Raw genomic sequence first — 25261 nt, 5'->3', positions numbered from 1 at the left:
TGGCAGGTTTCACAGTCTGATCTGGGTGGCGTTTGATATGGACGTGACGTCGGGGTCATCGGGGCGGCTCATCGGAGGCAGTGAGAACGGGAGCGTGACCGTCTTCGGCCCGGACGCTATTCTCTCCGCGAGCGAAGACGCCGTGATCGGACAGTCCAACAAACACACGGGGCCCGTGCACGCCCTCGACTACAACCGCTTCCAGGTGGAGCTCGCGTCTCGCTTCAGATACACTCGCGTCGCATCTGCAAAACTGTCTTGTTTCCAGTCCAAATATCTAAAGATTCTTAAATCAAGATGCATTTACTAGATGAGTAAAGTGACATAAGATATTATGTGCTGTTTTCTGGGGGAAGGAAACAAAACTAAGCGAGTTTATTATTATTATTATTATTATTATAATTTTGCTTTTTTTAAGCAACAACTCACTTAATTTTTTATTATTTCCCCAGAAAACAAGACATAATATCGTAATGGCGTTTTACTTCTTAAGTAAATGCATCTTGATTTAATATTTTGTTTTATATTTGGACTGGAAACAAGACAAAAATACTAAGTGAGAAAAGCAGTCGCGAACGCTCATGTGTTTTCCCTCTCCGTCAGAGTAATCTCATCGCATCAGGAGCCAATGATTCGGAAATATACATCTGGGATTTGAACAACTTCAGTAATCCGATGACACCGGGCACCAAGTCACAGGTGTGGACGATTGTTCTTGATTCTTTGAAGCGTTTTGTGTCGTCAGTGTTCGTAGTATCATTTGATGGTAAAGTGAATGCATTTGTCTCTCTGTTCCTTTAGCTCAGTGAGGTAAGATGAAGGTGCTGGTGTGTGTGTGTGTGTGTGTGTGTGTGTGTGTGTGTGTGGTTTGGGTTTGATTAACCTCTTTTCTAGCATCTCTTTGTGCCCCTATTATGCTTTTTCAGATATGACCTTTCATCCAGTGTGTAATAAAGCTGTTTGTGAATGTATACGGTTCAAAGGTTAAAAGATAAATGGACTTTTTGTCTCCTAAAAGAAGGAAGTGATTCTGAACTGCTTGAAACGAGCCGTCAGTAATTCCAGTCTCACTTCCTAATCAAACCTTGATCAAACTTGCGTAGGTTTGTAACTTATTTGCATAATGCCAGCCTCTGGTGTTGATTGGCTGAGCAGCGTCTCTTAGCTCCGCCCTCAAACACTGTAGTGCATCTGAGACTGGGAGAGTTTGGTTCGTGTTGTTCATGTGGAGAAGACGCTGTTTTCTGAGATTGATACGGTAAAACCCACGCCATCGTCACTGTTCGTATCACTGTGATCAAGAGCTGAGATTCAGATATGATAATGAGCGTTTGCTTCCTGACCAATCAGAGCAGAGCAGCTCTCAGAGAGGCGGAGCTTAGAGAGCCTGAATCCTTGATGGAAGTGTTTCAGACACTGAGAGGAAAGAGCTGACGCTGCAGTGCAGATTATGAGGACATTAAAGTGTTTGTGTAGAACTATTGTAGGAGACTCTTAAACAACATTATGAGCCTTTAATAATAGCATAATAGGGGCACTTACTGACACTAAACAATGGTTTACTACCTAAAAAAAACAATTCTGAGACTATTCGTCTGCAGAGTGTTCAGAAAGTAGTGTGTCTTTGCTGGGGTTTGTTGTTTTGGATGCTCAGCTTCAGCTGGTGGTTTGTGGGAAAGTCTCAGACATTGCGGTGGTTTTATCCGTGTGCTTGTGCATGTCGCAGCCAGCGGAGGACGTGAGCGTGGTGGCGTGGAACAGTCAAGTGCCGCACATACTGGCATCCGCCAATCCCAGCGGGAAAGCCGTGGTCTGGGATCTGAGGAAGAACGAGCCCATCATCAAAATCAGTGACCACAGCAACAGGGTAAGAACACCCTCGACACCGAACGCTTGTACGAGCCGATGGGTAAAAAACATGTGCAGGTCATATTTCACCACAGAATCCAAAAATTAGTGCTGGGCAACGATTAATCGCATGCAAAATAAAAGTTTGTGTTACATAATATATGTGTGTGTGCTGTGTATAATTATTTTGTATATATAAATACACACATGCATGTATATATTTAAAAATATTTGCATGTATATACTGTATATATATATATATATAATTTATATTATATATAAATAACACATTTTGATTAAATATATACATGCTCCGCCCTCTGTGCCGGGAGCAGCAGCTCATTTGCACTTCTTGAGTCTCTCCATCTTTGTCTGACTCCGGTTTGAACATAAAAGGCTAAAAGTTTTAGAAATTTTAAGGACACAAGCTCTTGTAGCTCCGCCCCCTGTCCTGGGAGCAGCAGCTCATTTGCATTTAAAGGGACACACACAAAACTGTGTGTTTTTGCTCACCCTCAAAAAGTGACATGCTATATAAAAATATCTGTGGGGTATTTTGAGCTGAAACTTCACACACACTCTGGGGACATCAGAGACTTACTTTACATCTCGTGAAAAGGGCATTATACCCCCCCTTTAAGAAACAGTTAAAATCCCATCTTTTTAAGATAGTGTTTTATGTCTTAATTGGAGACACCGGATGTATATTGTACCTGTTGCAGTTTTCTTAATCTTCTTTTACGGATGTACTTTTGTACTGTACTTGTAGCGCTTTGGGTATAAGAAAAGTGCATTATAAATAAAATGCATTATTATTTGTATTGTCAGATGCACTGCTCTGGGATGTTGTGGCATCCAGATGTGGCCACTCAGCTGGTTCTGGCATCCGAGGACGACAGGCTTCCCGTGATCCAGATGTGGGACCTGCGGTTTGCGACCTCGCCACTCAAAGTCCTGGAGAACCACACCAGGTAGAGACTCGCCTCCCTAAAGTCCACGTCTCTATGAGCTGCTTTCATGCTCCTGCACACGTGTGACGTCCTTTTAATGTTCCAGAGGAATTCTGTCCATCTCATGGAGTCAAGCCGATCCAGAGCTTCTGCTGAGCAGCGGCAAAGACAACCGGATCCTGTGCTGGAACCCGAACACCGGAGAGGTCCGTCAATCACAACTGCTTTATTACATTTACATGACATTTACGTCCATGCACTTCTATCATAAATGACTTGCCTCGCGTTCTTGATCATTTCATGCATTCCCTGAGGATCGAACCCATGACTTTGACGTTGCTCTGCCTTTAGAGGTCATCGTGCTCTGCCTTTAGAGGTCACTACTGGGTCATTTTTGTATGATTAATATTTTGATCTATTTTCTATCTGTTAACATTCCATTTTTACAGACACGGTATGAACAAACAAAATATGAACCTTAAAACAGATCACAGTTTAAAAAATTGCAAAATTAAATGGATCTGTGAAATTATTCTAACAATAATCATATATTTTATATTACATAAAATGTTTAATAAAATATATTATTTTATTTTATTTTATTTTATTAAATAATCTGTTATCAGTATGGCTATGAAATAATAATAATAATAATAATAATAATAATAATTATTATTATTATTATTATTAAATAAAAACAAATTAACAAGAAAAATAATGTAATAATTATTTTACATTACAACTGTAAAAATTACAATATTAATATTTATGCCTCTGAATTGAATCTATTCAAACATTTAATTTTCACAGACAGAACAAACAAAATATGAATCTTAAAACTGATCACAGTTTAAAAATATTACAAAATTAAATATATCTGTGAAATTATACTAACAATAATAATACGTTTTTATTATATATATATATATACATGTTATTATTGTTAAATTATATAAAATAATCTTTTATCAGTATGGCTATGAAATAATAATAATATTATTATTATTATTATTATTATTACAAAATAAAATATTACAATTACTAAATAAAAACAAATGAAGAAATATTACTTCTTTAAAAGTATTTAAGAACAATAATATAATTATTTTATATTACTATTAAATTACAATACTAATATGTATGGCAGTAGTAATTTCTTCATTTTGTTTATGGGATTATTAATTAATTAAATCATAGAAATCCATTAGTGTGGGATCTCTGGATCACTTTCCACATTAATTGACCATCATGCCTTGTCTCTGGTGTCTCTGGTGTTTCAGGTGATTTACGAGCTGCCAACAGCCAATCAGTGGTGCTTCGATGTGCAGTGGTGTCCGCGTAACCCCGCCCTCCTGTCAGCCGCATCGTTTGACGGGCGGATCAGTGTGTACTCGGTTATGGGTGGGCGTCTTCAGCAGCATCAGCACAGCACGGTGGACCAGGTGTGTGTGTTTTACACACTCTTTCTGAGGAATGTCGATCTGTTTGTGGCTTTAAAGGGAATGTTCACCCAAAAATGAAAATTAGCCCATGATTTACTCACCCTGAAGTGATGACTCACCCTGAAGTCATCTTAGGTGTATATGACATTAAATTAGATGGACTAATTGTCATTTTTGGGTGAACATTCCCTTTAATCATCAGTTTCTCCTCTTAGATCTCGGCTTCGTTTGACACCAACGACCCGTTTGGAACCGGTCAAGCTCTTCCGCCTCTGCAAATGCCTCAACCCACAGTCGAGACCACCATCATCCCTCCGCTGACAAAGCCACCCAAGTGGGTGCGAAGGCCTGTCGGCGCCTCTTTCGCTGTGAGTATTTCAGGGATATTAAGGTCCTGTCCACACTCTCACACACACACACACACACACACACACTCCCGCAGAAACGGTTACTACGAAGTTTACTGCAGAGCAACTCATGTCAGTGTGAAATAAACAGTTATAGAAATTAAAGTCAAAGCTCCAATCTCCTCCCAATAAGTCCATCTGTGCCTCAGTGACTTCGTTTAGAGAGGCTGTCGATCATGACGTCACACTCCCGGTTTACAGCCTCAGTTTGTTAAGTTTAAGGCGAGACACTACAGGTGAATGGGGTAAAAATTTTAACTAGCAGATATCACCATGAAACTTTCCCAGTTGATTACCTACATTAAGATGAGAAAAAAATGTATTACAAGTTTTCTGTAATTTAATGTTTAAATATGCAAATTAGGCTATATCTAATTAAATATGCGCTAATTTGCATATATTTTAAAGACGAAATCTGAGTATTGGATAAAGCCAGGTTAAAAGTTATTTTTTCATTGTGTTCACATATTAGATGGGAAAGGGATTTATGGATATCTACTTTTGTTATCCTGTAAATCAGAATATACTGTCAATAGCCTTAAAAAAATGATTTTCGCCATGTTTTTTGGAATAAAATGTTATATAAATCAGGCTAGGAATAATATATTTACAAATCCCTCTGTAAATGTCTTCATAATATAACTAGGCACAAGACTGGAAAGTTTGGTGTGTATAGGTGCTGCTGAAGTGGAGATTTCAGACTTGGAGAATGAGAGAAAAGTCATGTTGAGAAAACGGGCTTTAAAGATTTATCATCAGCCAATGAGATTGCGCATTCAGCCCTTTTACTTTCACGATTGGTTGCTGATAAAAAGGAAATGACCATATTTGGATCCGACAGCATTGTACAGGAGAGAGAAAGCTTTCCAGCGGTGTGTGATGACAGGGAGTAGACAGTGATCGTGGAGCACGTGTTGATTAAGAACGCCAACTTTTGTTGAATTTATGAGAAATCTACAGACGCAAACAGACACAGTGCAGTAAAATGAAGACCTAAATGTGTATTTCTGACTTTTTTTCACCACAAGTCTGAAAGAAGACGTTATTGAAGACAAATATCCAAAAATCTCAAAATTGACCAGTAAAAAAAACAAACAATGTGTCTCGCCTTAAGACATTAAAAGTGTGTTCATGCACATGTTTAAGGGGGGCGATCGAGGCGCTTGGGCTTCACTTTTCAGCACTTGTGCGGCACATTTTACATTTAGGCAGACGTTTTTATTAGGGGTGGGAATCTTTTACCATCTCACGATTCGATTCGATTCCGATTCTTGAGGCCACGATTCGATTCAAAATCGATTTTCGATTCAAAAAGATTTTCGATTCAAAACAATTCGATTTTATTCATAATGATTTCTAATCAGGTTTCTGATCATGATCTACTCTCATCTGCTTTGCAATACAGAATGACAAACGGAGACATTAAAGTGTCTTTTTCACATTTATTAAGTTCAATTCTCAGGGAAGTGCCTTTTATCAAAAACATTGAAAAAATATTTTTACTTGGTACTTTTAAAGCAAAGTATTTATGATGACCCATAACGAACTTACTTCCAATACTTCCTATATTAATTGTATTAATAAAACAAATGGAAGTGATTTGGCAAGTCAACTGTAAGGTTACATTTGCCAGCATATGTCCCAACATTGCTGAGAACCAACAGGAAAATAAATGTGTGCCTGTACTAGCAGCAAACTTGTAGTAAATTAATACAAACTTCAGCATATTCTGCATCTCTAGCATTTAATAATAGACTTCTAACCAACATCCTCTTGTAATTTCCAATGAGCAATATAATCCTTCAGACAAAAAAAAAACAAAAACATTTTGCTGTAGCAAATTCACAAACAGTTTTCGTTCAAAAATATAGAATTATGTACCAGAAGCTATCATAACGTATAATGCTTGTGGACTTATGCATATTCTGAATAATTAGTAACATACAAAGTCACTCTTGACTTATACACAACTAAATAATAAAGAGTTATGACTTGAAATGTTTGCTGTATACCACAATCAAAAATAGCAAAGAAAGTGAATGAACATCTGCAGAGAGTAACTAACAGTCAAAATGTAACTTTTTGTGACTGGCATTGCACATATTGCATACAGATCAGATCGGTTTACACAGCATATTGATGTGAAAACTAAACAATACAGAAATTAGCTCTCATACAAAAAAATACTAAATAGATCACAATGAAATTGCCAATGTTCCATACGTTAGCTTTTAACGAAGACATTCTCTGGTGCCGTTCGGATTTGGCGCTCAGCCATCATGCGTCTGTTATGTGCGCGCCTCTGTTATGTGCACGCCACAGACTGTCCGCGCACTGCACGTCCGCTTCAGAGTTCCGCCTTTTGCGTTCCTTCAATGTTACGTTATAAATTTTTTTTTTTTTTTTTTTTTTTGAAAATCGCTTTTTGACATTTGTGAATCGATTCAGAATCGTCCACGTCCCGAATCGCGATTCATCTAAGAATCGATTTTTTTCCCCACCCCTAGTTTTTATCCAAAGCGACTTAAATTGCACTTCAAGATACACATTTACATTATCAGTTCTTGCTTTCCCTGGGAATCGAACCCATGACCTTGGCGTTGCAAGCACCAACACTCTACTGTTTGAGCTACAGGAAAGGCACGCTTAATCTGACTCTACTCGCTTCTATCTCTTCCAGTTCGGTGGGAAGCTGGTGACGTTTGAGAACCCTACAGTGCCGGGTCAGCCTCGACAGGTACAGGTGAGTCAGGTGACCACAGAGACGGAGTTCCTCCAGCGCTCCAGCGAGCTCCAGGCCGTTCTGCAGTCTGGGTCCTTCACCAACTACTGCCACAGTAAGATCACGAGCGCCCCGTCTGACGCCGAGCAGGACATATGGAGGTTCCTCATGGTAAACATTTACACATCCTAAATCCTAATGTCATTCCAGCCCTGTTTTATTCTGTGAAACACAAACTCAGTGAAATGCATGGGAAACACTGCCTTAAAGGGTTAGTTCACCCAATAATGAAAACTCTGTCAGTAATTACTCTCCCTCATGTTGTTCAACCCCGTAAGACTTTCGTTCATCTTCAGAACACGAATTAAGATATTTCTGATTAAATCTGAGAGCTGTCTCACTCCTCCATAGGCTCTTCTCTGTAATCGATATCTGCCAGCCCAGAAAGTTAGTAAAGACAATGTTTAAAATAGTCCAAGTGACTCCAGCGGCTCAACCTGAAGTTTATCAAGTGACGAGAATACTTTTTGTGTGCAAATATAAAGACTTTATTCAACTCTGCATTTTCTACTGTGTTTCTCTGAATTATTAAATTAAATTTGAAATTTGATTTAAAATGTCCTGATAATTTACTCTCCCCCACGTCATCCGAGATGTTCATGTCTTTCTTTCTTCAGTTTGAAAAGAAATTAAGGTTTTAGGATTTCAGGATTCCAGGATTTTCCTCCAGATAGTGACTTCAGTGGGGTCTAACGGCTTAATAAGAGTCTTATCTAGACAAACCATCGGCTATTTTATAACGAAAAATAAACATTTATATGCTTCTTAAGCACAAATGCTCGTCTTGCACTAGCTCTGCGATGCGACACACATTACGTAATCACGTTGAGATGCTGAAAACAGTGACGCGCTTCACTCCGAAACACGGATATATTTATTTAATTAAATCGCACTTTTAATTTGATTTAATCCGATTAAGCGTGAAACCCTAATGTTTGCGGTGGGATGCTTCGGATGCTTGAGAGCATTTGATTGGACAGAAAATCAGACAGAATGATGTCATCAGAGTACTGGCGGTAGAGAGAGACTGTTTTAAATGCATGGGGACTTTAGAGAATTTATGAATTTAGAATATATTAATGATATAGTCCTGTTCAAGTGTTTTCGTGTTTTTAACAGGTGAATTTCGAAGATGAAGCGCGAGTGAAGTTTCTGCGGCTCCTGGGCTTCAGTAAAGACGAGCTGCAGAGGAAGGTAAAGCCGAATACAGGACAGAGGAGTGACACAGTTTACCCACTGACACATCTTACCCCACCTCATTATTGCACGTTGTGTTTTGCATGGGAAAAATCCCAAATAAAATTATGAAAAAATCCCTGGAATAAAACTATATGGATAACCCTTTACAATAAGGTTCATTAGTTAACATTAGTTAATGTATTAACTAACATTTGTTACTATATTTATTAAACCTTGTTAACCTTACTTAATAAAAATACAGCTGTTTGCTGTTAGTTCATGCTAGTTCACAGTGCATTAACTAATGTTAGCAAGATTTTAATTAAGTATTAGTAAATGTTGAAATGAACAAAGATTAATAAATGCTGTATAACTGCAGTTCATTATTAGTTCATGCTAACTAATGTAGTTAACTAATGAACATTATTGTAAAGTGTTACCACTATATGCATGTTTTTCAGTGTGTTCACTTGTGTATTTGCACAGATCTCAGATCAAACACACACACACACACACAGACAGTCCATTATTGTAAAGTGTTACCACTATATGCATGTTTTTCAGTGTGTTCACTTGTGTATTTGCACAGATCTCAGATCAAACACACACACACACACACAGACAGTCCATTATTGTAAAGTGTTACCACTATATGCATGTTTTTCAGTGTGTTCACTTGTGTATTTGCACAGATCTCAGATCAAACACACACACACACACACAGACAGTCCATTATTGTAAAGTGTTACCACTATATGCATGTTTTTCAGTGTGTTCACTTGTGTATTTGCACAGATCTCAGATCAAACACACACACACACACAGACAGTCCATTATTGTAAAGTGTTACCACTATATGCATTTTTTTCAGTGTGTTCACTTGTGTATTTGCACAGATCTCAGATCAAACACACACACACACACACACACACACACACACAGACAGTCCATTATTGTAAAGTGTTACCACTATATGCATGTTTTTCAGTGTGTTCACTTGTGTATTTGCACAGATCTCAGATCAAACACACACACACACACACACACACAGACAGTCCATTATTGTAAAGTGTTACCACTATATGCATGTTTTTCAGTGTGTTCACTTGTGTATTTGCACAGATCTCAGATCAAACACACACACACACACACAGACAGTCCATTATTGTAAAGTGTTACCACTATATGCATGTTTTCAGTGTGTTCACTTGTGTATTTGCACAGATCTCGGCGTGTTTGTCGAGGACGCTTCAACCCAACGGTTTAGATGTGAACGATCTGGCTGAGAAGATGCAGACTCTCTCTGATCAGGTCAGATACAGTTACACACTCATTCAACACGTCGTTTTATTGGATTATGAATCATGATTTAGTTTCTCGTGCATTCAGAGAGCAGACGGTTCGTCGGGCCGTGAGTCTCCTGCTGATTTCTTCCATCAACTACCAAAGAAAGAGAAGGACAAAGAGCCCTTCCAGATCCCCGTCTCCTCAGGTGAGCATCTACAAATCACATGCATTCAAATAACCAGGGCTGCCCTGACTAGTAGTCGTTCATTTAAGCCATTAGTCGACTAATCGCGCTTATATTAAGCCATAAATCATCATAATGCGCTTTTATTTGCCTATATAAAATCTGTATAGTCTAATCAGTGCTCAAATTCAAACATAAAGCCACAGCGCACCGGCAAACGTAATGATTATGAATGTGTTGTGAATAAACAAAATGCGACTGTCTAAACATTTAAAGCATGTATTGGTAATGTTTTCGGTGTTTTCGTCTATTAGGTCACGATGCTGACTCGACGTCTCCGCCTATATGCTCGTTTCATACGGATTACATAATCTGAGAATATTTATGTTCATTGAAATGTAACAATTTCAAGCTTTCTATAGATATATTTCTCATGTCTGTGAGACCAGTATACGCTGAGTTTCGGTTCATTATGTGATGATGCGCTGAAGTTCAAGACCGAATCGACAGAAAGCGCCATTATTTTACAAAAGCACAACGTTTTAGGAGTTTACAGAAATAAAAGGAGATCATTTAAAGTTTGCATTACTCTTGTCTGTATGACCAAAAATGACAGAGAACTTTAAAGGGGGGGTATAATGCCCTTTTCACAAGATGTAAAGTAAGTCTCTGATGTCCCCAGAGTGTGTGTGTGAAGTCTCAGCTCAAAATACCCCACAGATATTTGTATATAACATGTTAAAATCGTCACTTTTTGAGGGTGAGCAAAAACGCACCGTTTTGTGTCTGTCCCTTTAAATGCAAATGAGCTGCTGCTCCCGGCACAGAGGGCGGAGCTACAACAGCTTGCACTCACACACACATGCACTGAACATTTCAAAAACCTTTAGCCTTTTATGTTCAAACCGGATTCAGACAATGATGGAGAGACTCAAGAAGAAGTGACAACATGTAGAAGCAACGGGACATTTCTGAATGGTTAGTTGATGAATTCATGAAGCTGATGTGTAGTTATCTTCAAGTCATTGATTAGCATATTCTGTCTTGATCATCTATAAATCGTGTTCAGGGGGCGGGGTTTATGTAAATTTTAGGGTTTGTGATGTCACTAACCCGGGAGGAAGCTCGTGTAGTCTCTACCAGCCGTTTCTTGTAGTCCTTAAAAAGCGATTACTTTAAAAGCAAATATCTCCCTTTGCTGTGAACTTTGAGCGTTGTAACTTTGCAGATGTTGTTTATGCTCAAACAGCAACATTACACACTAACTAAAGCTATAAAAGTCAAATCAGAATCAACCACCCCTTTAAGTTAAACTCAAGTGATGGCGACGGCGCCTGTATATAACATCGAGTAAACACGCTCCACACAAACACTTGGAGATATGCCTAATAATAGCGCACATTTGTCTAGATTAACATATTTGAGGTCGATAAATGAACATTAACAATCTGTCCGTTACAGCCTGCGGGATTTCAACACTTCTTTTGATTTTTTTGATTTTTTTCTGCGATTAATAACATTTTGGTCGTGTAACGGTTAGTCGATCATTAGGGGCAGCCCTAGTAATAACTAGAAATAACTAGTTCTGATTTGTGATTGTGCTCACGTGTGTGTGGTGGTGTGTGTAGACACGGACGGGTTGATCAGTCAGGCTCTGTTGGTGGGGAACTTCGAGGGCGCGGTGGACCTGTGCTTGAGTGACGGGCGTTTCGCAGAGGCCATCCTGCTGTCAATCAGCGGAGGGGAGGAGCTACTGAAGAAGACCCAGCAGCGCTACCTCACCCGCCAGACCAACAGCGTCTCCATGGTAACCGTTTACATCTGTACATCACTCACTTGTGGAAACTTTCCCCTGTAACTGGTATTTATTTATTCATTGCAACATCATTTTTATAATTTGTTTGCATCAGTATCATCTCTATCATTGTTTAGTTGCTATTTTTTTTATATAATATTTTAATGGTAAAGATAATAATAATAATAATAATTCTTCTTTTTATTTATTATAATTGTAATGAATGTGTTTTGATGAGTGATTGTCGTCCTCAGCTGATCTCGTCAGTGGTGACGCAGAACTGGTGTAATATCGTCCAGAGCTGTGAGCTGGAGAACTGGAAGGAGGCGCTAGCGGCTCTGCTAACCTACGCTAACCCAGAGGAGTTCGCTTCTCTCTGCGGTGAGATCATGCCGAGAGTCGCCGCTCACATCAGCGGCTCCCTGTCATTATGAGAAAACAAGTTATAATTCCTTCTGCAGTTATTAATGATATATACATATGTACACATACATACACAAATAAACGTAACATTCCTATACATGCACATGCTACCTGAATATACTGTACATGCGAAACACGCACGTCTCCCTGCCTGTAATAGTCTTAATTAGTCTGCCACTGTTGACAAGCAAGTTTCTGCATCACTATAAGCATATAACAGAGTGTGTGTTGTTTTGGAGTGATTGACAGGTGTGTGTGTGTGTGTGTGTGTGTTCAGATACTCTAGGAGCTCGCCTGGACGCTGAAGGCTCAGAGAAACACCGTCTGCAAGCCTGTCTGTGCTTCATCTGCTCCGGGAACATCGAGCGTCTGGTGGAGTGCTGGACGTCACAGAGAGACTGCTCGTCTCCGCTCGCGCTCGAGGTCACGGCACCATCACACACACACACTTATATATGTCTCAGGATTCTATTCACATTTGTTTGTATTGCGCCTTTCACAATACACATCTGCTGCGTCCCAATTCGCCTACTTAGGCAAGGCAAGGCAAGGCAAGTTTATTTATATAGCACATTTCATACACAATGGCAATTCAAAGTGCTTTACATAGAAGAAATTAAAATAATAAAAAGAAATAAGAATAATTAAAACAGTTTAGAAAAATACAAAATAAAATACAGTACAAACAGTCGGACGAACATTGGCACAGTGCTCATTCATTAAATGCATAGTTAAACAGATGTGTTTTGAGTCTGGATGTGAATGTGACTACAGTAGGAGCACATCTGATCTCCTCTGGAAGCTGGTTCCAGCATAATAGCTAAAAGCGGACTCGCCATGCTTAGAGTGAACCCTTGGTATTTCTAGCTGATATGATCCTAATGATCTGAGTGATCTGTTGGGTTTATATTCAGTGAGCATATCTGCAATGTATTTAGGTCCTAGGCCATTGAATGATTTATATACCAGTAATAATACTTTAAAATCAATCCTAAATTTAACTGGGAGCCAGTGTAAAGACCTGAGGACTGGTGTGATATGTTCATATTTTCTGGTTCTGCTCAGAATCCTGGCGGCAGCGTTCTGTATGAGCTGCAACTGTCTTATGGTCTTTTTGGGAAGGCCAGTGAGGAGTCCATTACAGTAATCCACCCTGCTGGTGATGAAAGCATGAACAAGTTTCTCTAAGTCTTGTCTGGAAACAAAGCATCTAATTCTTGCAATATTTTTCAGATGATAGTATGCTGATTTAGTTATTGCTTTGACATGACTACTGAAACAAAGGTCTGACTACTGACTACTTGACTACTTACACCGTGTCCTAATCAGACGCGATGGACGCGCTAGGATTCCAGCGACAAATAATTTGTCTGTCCACACTAGACGCGACGCGTCTAATCAATCAAAACCCACAGCCAATCAGAACAGCGTGTGGGCGGAGTCAGCCAATCAGAACAGCGTGTGGGCGGAGTCAGCCAATCAGAACAGCGTGTGGGCGGAGTCAGTCAATCAGAACAGCGTGTGGGCGGAGTCAGCCAATCAGAACAGCGTGTGGGCGGAGTCAGCCAATCAGAACAGCGTGTGGGCGGAGTCAGCCAATCAGAACAGCGTGTGGGTGGAGTCAGCCAATCAGAACAGCGTGTGGGCGGAGTCAGCCAATCAGAACAGCGTGTGGGCGGAGTCAGCCAATCAGAACAGCGTGTGGGCGGAGTCAGCCAATCAGAACAGCGTGTGGGCAGAGTCAGCCAATCAGAACAGCGTGTGGGCGGAGTCAGCCAATCAGAACAGCGTGTGGGCGGAGTCAGCCAATCAGAACAGCGTGTGGGCGGAGTCAGCCAATCAGAACAGCGTGTGCACCGGAGAGTAATCTCGACGGCACTCGCAAGAAAATGGATAAGCAGCTACATAATCAAATTCACAAATATTACACCATTTAAACATTATTAAAAATACATAGGCTGAGTTACTAAACCAATCTTTGTCAAAGAATACACTTGTTTGTTCACAGTTTGAACGTTCTTGTTTCCATTTGTTTAATTTCAAGATCTGAGGTGAATTATCCACTGTTGCTTTTACAGCTTCAAAGCTGGAGCACTAAATGATATTCAGAGTCACATGAATAGGAGTTGTTAATGTTAACAGAGTTAACATTAAATAAAGCACATAAACAGCACCTGAGATTATCATCGCCACACTTTGTGTTTGTTGTTCCAGCGCGACGTCGCAGAAAAATAGAAACCGTTTCTAAAATAGACTCGTCGCGGCTGGTTAGCACACACACTCTGATCAACATGAAGAACTTTTATCGCGTGTCGTGTCGCGTGAAGTTAGGACACGGTGTTATACGACGTCCTAAAAGTATGTACTCTTTGTGAAGAAAAACTACACACTTTTGAGTGTGTAGCAAAAGAGTTTGCACGCTTTGGGACACACTACTTCGTCATCTTTAACATGTTTAATGACGGCTTAGTTATGTGCGTCCTGTCACCGTAAACTGCCCTGTCAATCATCATCACAGTTCAAATCCTCCATTCAATCTAATTTAATTTCCTACCGTTTCGGAGAGAATCGTGGGTCTTTCATGCGGAGACTCTCCTCATGTGTTTGCAATTTGAATATAATGATGCATTTAAAAGTGAATGGCAAAACGTATCCTTACGAAAGTTCACAATGCTGCTGCAGATGCAATATAATGTGGACAACATTGAATAAATGCATTTGTCAGGTTGGATACTGATAATTAATCACTCAAACACCTCTCTGCATAACCGTGCCGGACTCACGCGTCCTCCATGTCTGTAGTTCTTTAACACTTTTCACTCGTGTTTGTAGTTCTAATCGAACGGGGTTGTGGGCATTATTAGCCATTAGCACGTTCGCAGATCTGTACTTCGGATTCTGACCGGAAATAGTAGACCATCCATTTGCAATACTCAACATGAGTTCACATTACAGTTTAGAGTGATCTGTTATCAGAGATGTCTAAGTTATGCATTTCAGAAATGTACATATACAAAATCACAGTTAGCTAAAAATGTATTAATTTAAACATTGTAATAATTTAAGGCAGAAACAATGAGCTCATTGAAGTAATGAATACATGCGTCGAGCACGTGTGTGTGTGTGTGTGTGTGTGACGTCTGTGTTGTGGTGTGTGTGCAGGATCTGGTGGAGAAGGTGATGATCCTGCGGAGGTCGATCGAGCGTCTGCGTAACAGCGAGGTGTGTGTGCGAAGCTCAGCGCTGACGGAGAAACTCATCCAGTACTCCAGTATACTGGCGTCACAGGGCAGCTTGACCTCCGCGCTCAACTATCTGCCCGACGACTGCGACCAGGTACACACACACACACACATGTATATAAACATATAGCACTTCAAACTGTATAAACATTGAGCTTTCCTGTAGCTCATTTAACATGCGTTTGGAAACTCAACATGCAGCAAACAAACAATCTTCCCATAATGCACTAAATCACCACTGACAGTCACACACTTAAGCCTAGAAACCACTCAGAATACGCTATCGTTTGCATTAAGAGTACGTTACTTGTGCTTCATCTGTGTAGTAAGTGTTCTCTGTGTGTGTGTGTGTGTGTGTGTGTGTGTGTGTGTGTGTGTGTGTGTGTGTGTGTGTGTGTGTGTGTGTGTGTGTGTGTGTGTGTGCTCTAGGTTGCTGTTGGGATGTTGAGAGACAGGCTGTCACATGCGAAGGGCGAGACGCAGCAGAGACAACAACCGTCCACACCAGCAGGAGGCGCTACGAACACACACACTCCTCCAGCTCATACACAGGTACAGACACAACACCTGTCCACACCAGCAGGAGGCGCTGCGGACACACACACACACACACACACACACACACACACACACACACACACACACACACACACTCCTCCAGCACACACACAGGTACAGACACAACACCTGTCCACACCAGCAGGAGGCGCTGCGGACACACACACACACACACACACACACACACACACACACACACACACACACACACACACACACACACACACTCCTCCAGCACACACACAGGTACAGACACAACACCTGTCCACACCAGCAGGAGGCGCTGCGAACACACACACACACACTCCTCTAACACACACACACACTCCTCTAACACACACACACACACTCCTCTAACACACACACACACTCCTCTAACACACACACACACTCTTCTAACACACACACACACTCCTCTAACACACACACACACACTCCTCCAGCACACACACAGGTACAGACACAACACCTGTCCACACCAGCAGGAGGAGCTGCGGACACACACACACACACACACACACACACACACACACACACACACTCCTCCAGCACACACACAGGTACAGACACAACACCTGTCCACACCAGCAGGAGGCGCTGCGAACACACACACTCCTCTAACACACACACACACTCCTCTAACACACACACACACACTCCTCTAACACACACACACACACTCCTCTAACACACACACACACTCCTCTAACACACACACACACTCTTCTAACACACACACACACTCCTCTAACACACACACACACTCCTCCAGCACACACACAGGTACAGACACAACACCTGTCCACACCAGCAGGAGGCGCTGCGAACACACACACACACACTCCTCTAACACACACACACACTCCTCTAACACACACACACACTCCTCCAGCACACACACACACACACACACACACACACACACACACACACACACACACACACACACACTCTCCTCCAACACACACACACACACACACTCCTCCAGCACACACACACACACTCCTCCAACACACACACACACACACACACTCCTCCAGCACACACACAGGTACAGACACAACACCTGTCCACACCAGCAGGAGGAGCTGCGGACACACACACACACACACACACACACACACACACACACACACACACACACACACACACACACACACACTCCTCCAGCACACACACACACACACTCCTCCAGCACACACACACACACACACTCCTCCAGCACACACACAGGTACAGACACACACACACACACACACACTCCTCCAACACACACACACACACACACACTCCTCCAACACACACACACACACTCCTCCAGCACACACACACACACACACTCCTCCAACACACACACACACACACTCCTCCAGCACACACACACACACACACACTCCTCCAGCACACACACAGGTACAGACACAACACCTGTCCACACCAGCAGGAGGAGCTGCGGACACACACACACACACACACACACTCCTCCAGCACACACACAGGTACAGACACAACACCTGTCCACACCAGCAGGAGGCGCTGCGAACACACACACACACACACACACACACACTCCTCTAACACACACACACACTCCTCTAACACACACACACACACACTCCTCTAACACACACACACACACACTCCTCTAACACACACTCCTCTAACACACACACACACACTCCTCCAGCACACACACAGGTACAGACACAACACCTGTCCACACCAGCAGGAGGCGCTGCGAACACACACACACACACACACACACACTCCTCCAGCACACACACAGGTACAGACACAACACCCGTCCACACCAACAGGAGGCGCTGCGAACACACACACACACATACGCACACTCCTCTAGCGCACACTCCTCTAACACACACACTCCTCCAGCACACACACACACTCCTCCACACACACACACTCCTCCAGCACACACACACTCCTCCAGCACATACTCCTCCAGCACACACACACACACACACACACACTCCTCCAGCACACACACACTCCTCCAGCACACACTCCTCCAGCACACACACACACACACACACACTCCTCCAGCACACACTCCTCCAGCACACACTCCTCCAGCACACACACACTCCTCTACACACACACACTCCTCCAGCACACACTCCTCCAGCACACACACACTCCTCCAGCACACACACTCCTCCAGCACACACACACTCCTCCAGCACACACACACTCCTCCAGCACACACACTCCTCCAGGGTACAGTTCACTCCAGTACAGTACAGTACTCTGTCATCATCACGGTCTGTGGTTACGCTGTGCACGCGGTCTGCTGATGGTCATCAGACACTGTTTGCTTTCCGATGGCCTGATGTGTGTGTGCGTGTGTTGTGAAAGACGGAGCTGGCATACAGTGTGTCTGCTGTTTCGAAAGGGCGTCTCGCTCTGATCTACAGTGGATGTTTTTGCGTCATCCTCGTCTTTGAGGCTTTGTTGTCTTCGGGGAGTTCGTGCTGAAGCAGAATAAGGTTATAGTTTCACAACAGACTTTTAAATACCATTATGAAAACCTTGTTGTGTAAACATTCATACTTGAACTGGTTCAAAACACACCCAGACAGTCTGTTAATAATAATGCTAGCATTCAGATACTGTTATAGTTTTCGTTTTTACTTTTATATGTTTCCGTTTTTATTTTCATTTTAGTTCAAGTATTAGTACTTATAGTTAAATTAAATGAAAACAAGAAATATTGCCTTGGCTGAAATAAAATATTAAGTTAAAGTAAATGTTTTTATGGTTTTAGTTAATAAAACCGTAATAACTGTCACGTATAATAACTGTAATAACTATTACTATATCAGCGTGTTGCATGATATGGAAATGGCCTCATCATTATGATATTCAACCCCAAATTCAGAAAACTTGGGACATTTTGTAAAACACTATAAAATCTGTGATTTGTTAATTGACTTAAACCTTTATTTCACTGACAAAAGTACAAATTTAAAATAAATCAATGTATTCACTGGCTAAATTAATTGTGTTTTGTAAATGTAAGCAATTTTTGATTTTGATGCTGCAAAAAAAAGTTGGGAAAGAGTCAGAATAAAAGTGATAAGATTATAGAATCTCCCAAGTTAAACTCTTTTGAAACAGTGCAACTATTAGTATAGTAGGTGAGCGCATCATGATCGGGTTAAAGGAGCATCTCAGCCTCTGCCAGCAAACACGGGTCATGGCTCATCACTTTGTGCCAAATTTCATAAGAGATTTGTCAAATGATAAAAAATAAAAAAAATCATATTTCTCAATGCAAGATTGCAAAGTCTTTCACCATCTAACATACATGATATGTGGCCCTGGATCACGTCACCAGTCTCGAGGCGCACGGGGATATCTGTGGCAATATCAATCAATACATTGTTTGGTTCAAAATTATAGATTTTTCTTTTATGCCAAAAATCATTAGGATATTAAGTAAAGTTCATGTTCCTTGAAGATATTTAGTAAATTTCCTACTGTAAATATATAAAACATGTATTTCTGTGAGTGAATGCAGCACAATCGCCAACGTAAATGTAGAACTTTAAAGGAGATTTTCTCAATGTTTCGGGTTGCCAAATATTGTCCTATCCTAACAAACCACACATCAATGGACAGCTGAATAAAGAAGCTTTCCATTGGTGTATACATTTGAATTTCAAAAAATTGACCCAGGTTTTGTGGTCTTGTCCACATATTGTCCTGAGAGTCCATAGAAATCTCAGTCTGTGTAGGGCAAGGCAGGAGACCTGTTGTGGTGCATGACCTTTGACCCCTCAGATGGCATTGCATGAGATACCATCATGCTACTGTGTTAAGCACAGCCACATGTGCGCAGGAGTACTGTGGAAAACCTTCGTCACCAAACAGTCTGACGCTGCATCAAGAAGTGCGACTCGAATCTCTGTTATAGGAGAAAGCTGTACATTTGTTGAATGCAGAGATGCTCGTATCAGGTGGAAATTCCACTTGCAAAACTGCAACGTTTAATTCCTAAAAGATTAAAAAGTGTAATGTGATGTGAGACATGCCTCAGTCCCTACTTTTTTTTGTCGAAGCCATCAAAATCAAAAAGATTTATACTGAAAAATACAATTAGTGAAAATCTGTTCTTCATACTTTTGTCAGTTAAAAAAAAGGTTCAAGAGAATTAGATTAATTAAGATTAATGCTTCTGTCATCCTGTTTACACCTTGAGTTAAAGGGTTAGTTCACCCAAAAATGAAAATTCTGTCAGTAATCACTCGCCCTCATGTTGTTCCAACCCCGTCAGACCTTCGTTCATCTTCAGAAACACAAATTAAGATATTTTTGATTAAATCTGAGAGCTGTCTCACTCCTCCATAGACTTCTAGGTGAACGAAACTTGCTGGCCCAGAAAAGTTATTAAAGAGATCGTTAATATAGTCCAAGTGACTCCAGTGGCTCAATCTTAAAGGTGCCCTATGTAAAAATTGAGGTAAAAATATCCAAAAAATGAGCTTCACGCATCAAAAGAATGAGAAGAAATAAGGGCGATGATGTCATTAAAAAAATGTCAAGTTATAGTGCTGCAGAGATATCAACCTAAATTAGCATTAGCATTACTAGCCACGGCCCGACAGGTGTCGTAATACCAGTTTCGGCCATGGGAGGCGGTATGCGGGCAACATAACCACCAGCCATGCAATACACGAATAACTCGCACGGCTTGTGGGTGTACTTGAACCTGATGTTAATCGTGTGGAAAGTAGCCTACAGCCCCACTACTACATTCAAATAAAATCTGATAAAAAAGGAACAGAACCAGAGTAAACATTGGCACTGCTTTCCATCGCTGGAGACAACTAATGGACATGAAAAAAAGAGGTTTGACTCCGAACTTGCAACATTTCTTTTGGATTGGTAAGTAAGATGCTGTTAGTATTTCGTTAGAAGTTTGTTTTATATGTTTGTGTAGATTTTCGGGAAGTTATAACATAGAAATGTATCGAAGGCTGTTCGATAAACGTATATAACGTTCATAAATACAGTATTGTAATATAGTACACATAGCACAATCTCTATTGCTCTTTTTTTCTTGCCAACTACGTGACCTATATTATGTAAGTTATATTAAATGGCTTTCCTGAGGTAAATCTGACAGAATTGTTCTCCAGCTGTGTTATTGACCTCTTCACGCTGATAAAAAACACTGATTGGTCGATATTATGTATGAGGAATACATTTTGGTAAGTTGTAGCCTAACGTTACTGTATCTTTCAGTGTTCGTGTTTTTTTTACTATTATTAGCAAGTAGAGATGTTCGGTTTACGTGCGCTAGGGATCTGTCGTGTAACATTTACAAGCGCCAAAACGGTATTTATTGTTTGAATTGCGTGATAAAATTGACAGAATCTGAGAGCTGAGATTTTTTTAATATCATAACTAACCTGCTCTGTCTAGTCTGTCGGTCTCCGTGTCCTCTTTGCTTCGCGATTTTTCTGTGCGTGAGAAAATTGATGTGTGGGGTGAGAGCGTGTGAAAAGTGTTTGCGTGTCTCACGGTTAATGCGTGATAGTTGGAAGCTCTGGTTACGTTGGCGCTAGCTTGGTCAACATCAGCGAATGCTGTCTGTCAAATTAATGTAATTCAAACTAACAATAAAAATGTAATATGAAGAAAACGAATATGAACATATTCACTGGTAAAGGTGAAGGGGAGTAGCTTGAAGATATTCATACTCTAGAGTAGACCAACTCACTTTCTGGAGGTATACTGCCCCCATCTGGTATGGAATGTGGAGTATGAATTTATTTATTTTTACATAAGGCACCTTTAAGTATATCAAGCGACGAGAATACTTTTTGTGCGCAAAAAACCCCCAAAAATAACGACTTTATTCCACTTTTCATTTCCTTCTCTGTGGGCCTCGAGTGAGTTCACGTAGTGTTTTTGCACAGCGCTTCTGTGTTGCACGTCACCACGTAGGCTCACTATTGGCCGACGCTGGTCATGTGTGTGATGCGTGATGACGCACAACACAGAAGCGCTGCGCAAAAACACTACGTGAACTCACTCGAGGCCCACAGAGAAGGAAATGAAAAGTGGAATAAAGTCGTTATTTTTGGGGGTTTTTTGCGCACAAAAAGTATTCTCGTCGCTTGATATACTTAAGATTGAGCCACTGGAGTCACTTGGACTATATTAACGATCTCTTTAATAACTTTTCTGGGCCAGCAAGTTTCAGTCCCTTAGAACAACATGAGGGAGAGTAATTACTGACAGAATTTTCATTTTTGGGTGAACTAACCCTTTAAGGTGCGGTTTGGTTGATCGGTTCACAAGTGGACGATTATAAATACAGGGGTAAACGGGGTCTAAAACGTTTTGAGCTTGTCCACTTTTGACCACTTCCAGAGGCAGTGGAAAACACATTCGACTGGATTCCTTTCATAGTGTAAACCCTGGTTCCACTTGCAGGGTTTCCGTGGGGCATTAAAAAGCATTAAGAGTCATTAAATGGATTTTGCGAAGATTAAGGCCTTAAAGAAAGCATTAGCATTAGCATTAGAAAGCATTACATTTTAATCCTACAGGCATTAAAAATGTAGATATAGTTTTGAAGAAAATGTGATACTATCAATTTATTTGAATATAGCCTTCATAATTAATCATTTTTATTTGCCGTCTCAAAATATGTAGGTTAGTGTGATAAACACGCGGAACCGGTTTGGTAATTGCTTCCGGCTGGAATTTGCCGTGATGCAGGCCTTTTGTACAGCGGTGGAGAGGAATAAAACTAGACCAGAAAAATGGGAAAGTGCAAATTCCAGCAGAAGTGGCTATAAGACAGTTTAACACGTTAGCATCCGTTAATTTTTGTATTTTGTAATCTATGAGGGCAGTCTCTTGTAATTGACATATGAACGTGATCAGAGACGACGGAGAAACACACGGAGAGCATCAGCTTTCATTTCTGCTCTGACAGACGCAAGACCAGCCGAACGCTGAGTGTGTGTGTGTGTGTGAGAAATCAGGAATGCTGAGAGAACATTGTGCTTGGTACGTTTTTCCTCTTCAAACTAAACTTGGGTCTCCAGCCGACAAAGTTTAAATCCCGTCTGGCTAGTGCGCTTCCCATAATGTTCACGCATGGGGTCAGTAGGCGGAGAGCAGGTGTCTTTTGTGGCTGTTCGAGCGCATGAGCATTTACACTACGAAAACAATCCAGTCAAATGTGTTTTCCACTAGCTACCTCTGGAAGTGGTTGAAAGTGGTGTCGTAGATTTTTTCCCTAAACCTAACTAAGTCCTATCTCATCTGACCGGGGCCGTCTCCAATCGACGATCCCTAACGTCTCCAATCGACGCTTAATATATAGTCTACCTAACTAACTTGCTTCCCTAACTAGCTTTCTTCATGCGCAGGAATAATTGACAAACAGACCTTAGCAAATGTCCTTTAAATGCTTTTAATCACGGCCGGAGGATCTCTCGAGCAGTTCTCAGAGAATCTCCCCCAAGAAGAAGCAAGGCCGGAGGATCTCAGACAAATTCCATTGAGAATCCCACCAGCTAACACGAATACAACAGTTTTTATAGAATAAGGAGGTATGGCAAAAATGTCATGCTGCATTACATAATTTCCCCACAATTTGATTGGTTTTCATAGACAAACCCTTCTGTTACCAGGTAAAGCAAACTTTGTTTTAATGATCACTTCATTGTTAATCACACGGTTCAAATTTAGTCATCTGTCTAGTTTCACTTTCCAAACTTGCTATTTATACACTCACACAACCGAAGTCAAAGGGGTATGGCAAAAATACAACACACAGGACAGAACGTTTTAGTACACTGTGTTTCAAAGTGTTATCATGTTAGGCCTGAAAAAGAGAAGTAAGGTTAGAAGTTAGAAACATGGTTAGTTTAATATACAGTTTACTATTTTATCTATTAAAAATCTACCACAGTGGACAAGCTCAAAACATTTTAGACCCTGCTCGGGAGCAGCTTATTTCATGTTATCAGGATTAGACTGCGGCTTTATAAGCGGAGCTGATACGGGAAGTCCAGCGCAGCGCGATATAGTGCACTTTCTGAGATATATATTTTTTCTCGTGACTCGTGAGATTGTCGTTTACATTATTAATTTGTTGGAAAAGCACATTTATTTTCGACTTGTCGGAGTCGGGCTTAAACTACAGCACAAACTGTTTGCATTGCCCTAAGATTATTTGCGAGTGGCTCTTTCCTTTACACTATTGGAGATCCGGAGAACTTGATGGAAAGTGCTGTCTGTCTTGTCAATCGGAGTTTACCTGGTTTTAGGTTTTCCAAGCCACTTAAGACCCAATGTTGTAAAGGCTATCACAATTTTTTATGAAGATCATGCAATCATGACCATGCCGATTACAGTATATGTCACTCAGGCTTCACTAACGTGATTGGTACCATAGACTATAGGCTAGACCATAGACTGCCATCAAGGCCTCAATGAAGGGGATTATGTGAACAGAAAGGGGGTTCACAATGTAAATGTGCAGCCCAGCTACTATTGTGATTCTTAATATTCCAGATTAATAATATTATATCAAATAAAAAAAAAGGCAGTTGACTAAAATCTTCCATATCACAAATGTGAAAGCAAAATGGCCAGGGTCTGTGCATGACTTAAGCATTTTCAGAGATTCACATTTATGCACATTATTTGAAAGTGATAAGGAAAGTTCCACAATTAAATATCAAGCTCACTGTATTACACACACTTATGCTGATCCTAACAGAACTGCATTTTTTCATAGGTGATTATGACATGTTCCTGCAGACAGGTGTTTTATGACCCCATTCCCCGACCCAAACCAGTTACAAATGCAGCTCTAGCCAGGACAAGGGCACACAATGAAATGAACTCTGGCTAACTAAAGGGAAGATTTCAGTGTCTGAAAAGTCTGAGGGTTGCACACCTGACAGGGCGTGTGACATTGTTGCATGTGCCATATTACACAACATTGCCCCCAAAAAAACCCCACTTTTCATTAAATGTTTAATAAAAGACAAATATGCTTAGTTCCTTGAGTTTTACTTCAATTGTTCTTTGTAAAGAAAAGCCAGTGGTCAAGTGCCTGCAACAAGAGATATTAGACACATGCCTCATGCAACAAATAAAAAGGAAATTTG

The 25261-nt window shown here is 40.9% G+C and overlaps 1 protein-coding gene across 2 annotated transcripts in view; it reads left to right on the top strand.

The window, feature by feature from the left end:
- Nucleotides 1-25261, top strand: part of sec31b (SEC31 homolog B, COPII coat complex component) — a 40784-nt gene that overhangs the window by 2752 nt on the left and 12771 nt on the right. For both annotated transcript variants that reach the window (XM_084434049.1, XM_084434050.1), the window contains exons 4-19: nt 7-205; nt 604-699; nt 1727-1867; nt 2677-2819; nt 2905-3004; nt 4079-4240; nt 4456-4608; nt 7328-7540; nt 8549-8623; nt 9833-9919; nt 9998-10100; nt 11708-11886; nt 12129-12255; nt 12575-12720; nt 15460-15633; nt 15969-16091. In XM_084434049.1, coding sequence (XP_084290175.1) covers nt 7-205; nt 604-699; nt 1727-1867; nt 2677-2819; nt 2905-3004; nt 4079-4240; nt 4456-4608; nt 7328-7540; nt 8549-8623; nt 9833-9919; nt 9998-10100; nt 11708-11886; nt 12129-12255; nt 12575-12720; nt 15460-15633; nt 15969-16091 — 2221 coding nt within the window. The remainder of the gene's footprint in view (nt 1-6; nt 206-603; nt 700-1726; nt 1868-2676; nt 2820-2904; nt 3005-4078; nt 4241-4455; nt 4609-7327; nt 7541-8548; nt 8624-9832; nt 9920-9997; nt 10101-11707; nt 11887-12128; nt 12256-12574; nt 12721-15459; nt 15634-15968; nt 16092-25261) is intronic.

Source organism: Rutilus rutilus (genome assembly GCF_951802725.1).
Source record: "Rutilus rutilus genome assembly, chromosome: 16".
Lineage (NCBI taxonomy): Eukaryota > Metazoa > Chordata > Actinopteri > Cypriniformes > Leuciscidae > Rutilus > Rutilus rutilus.
This window is presented reverse-complemented; position numbering and strand designations above follow the sequence as displayed.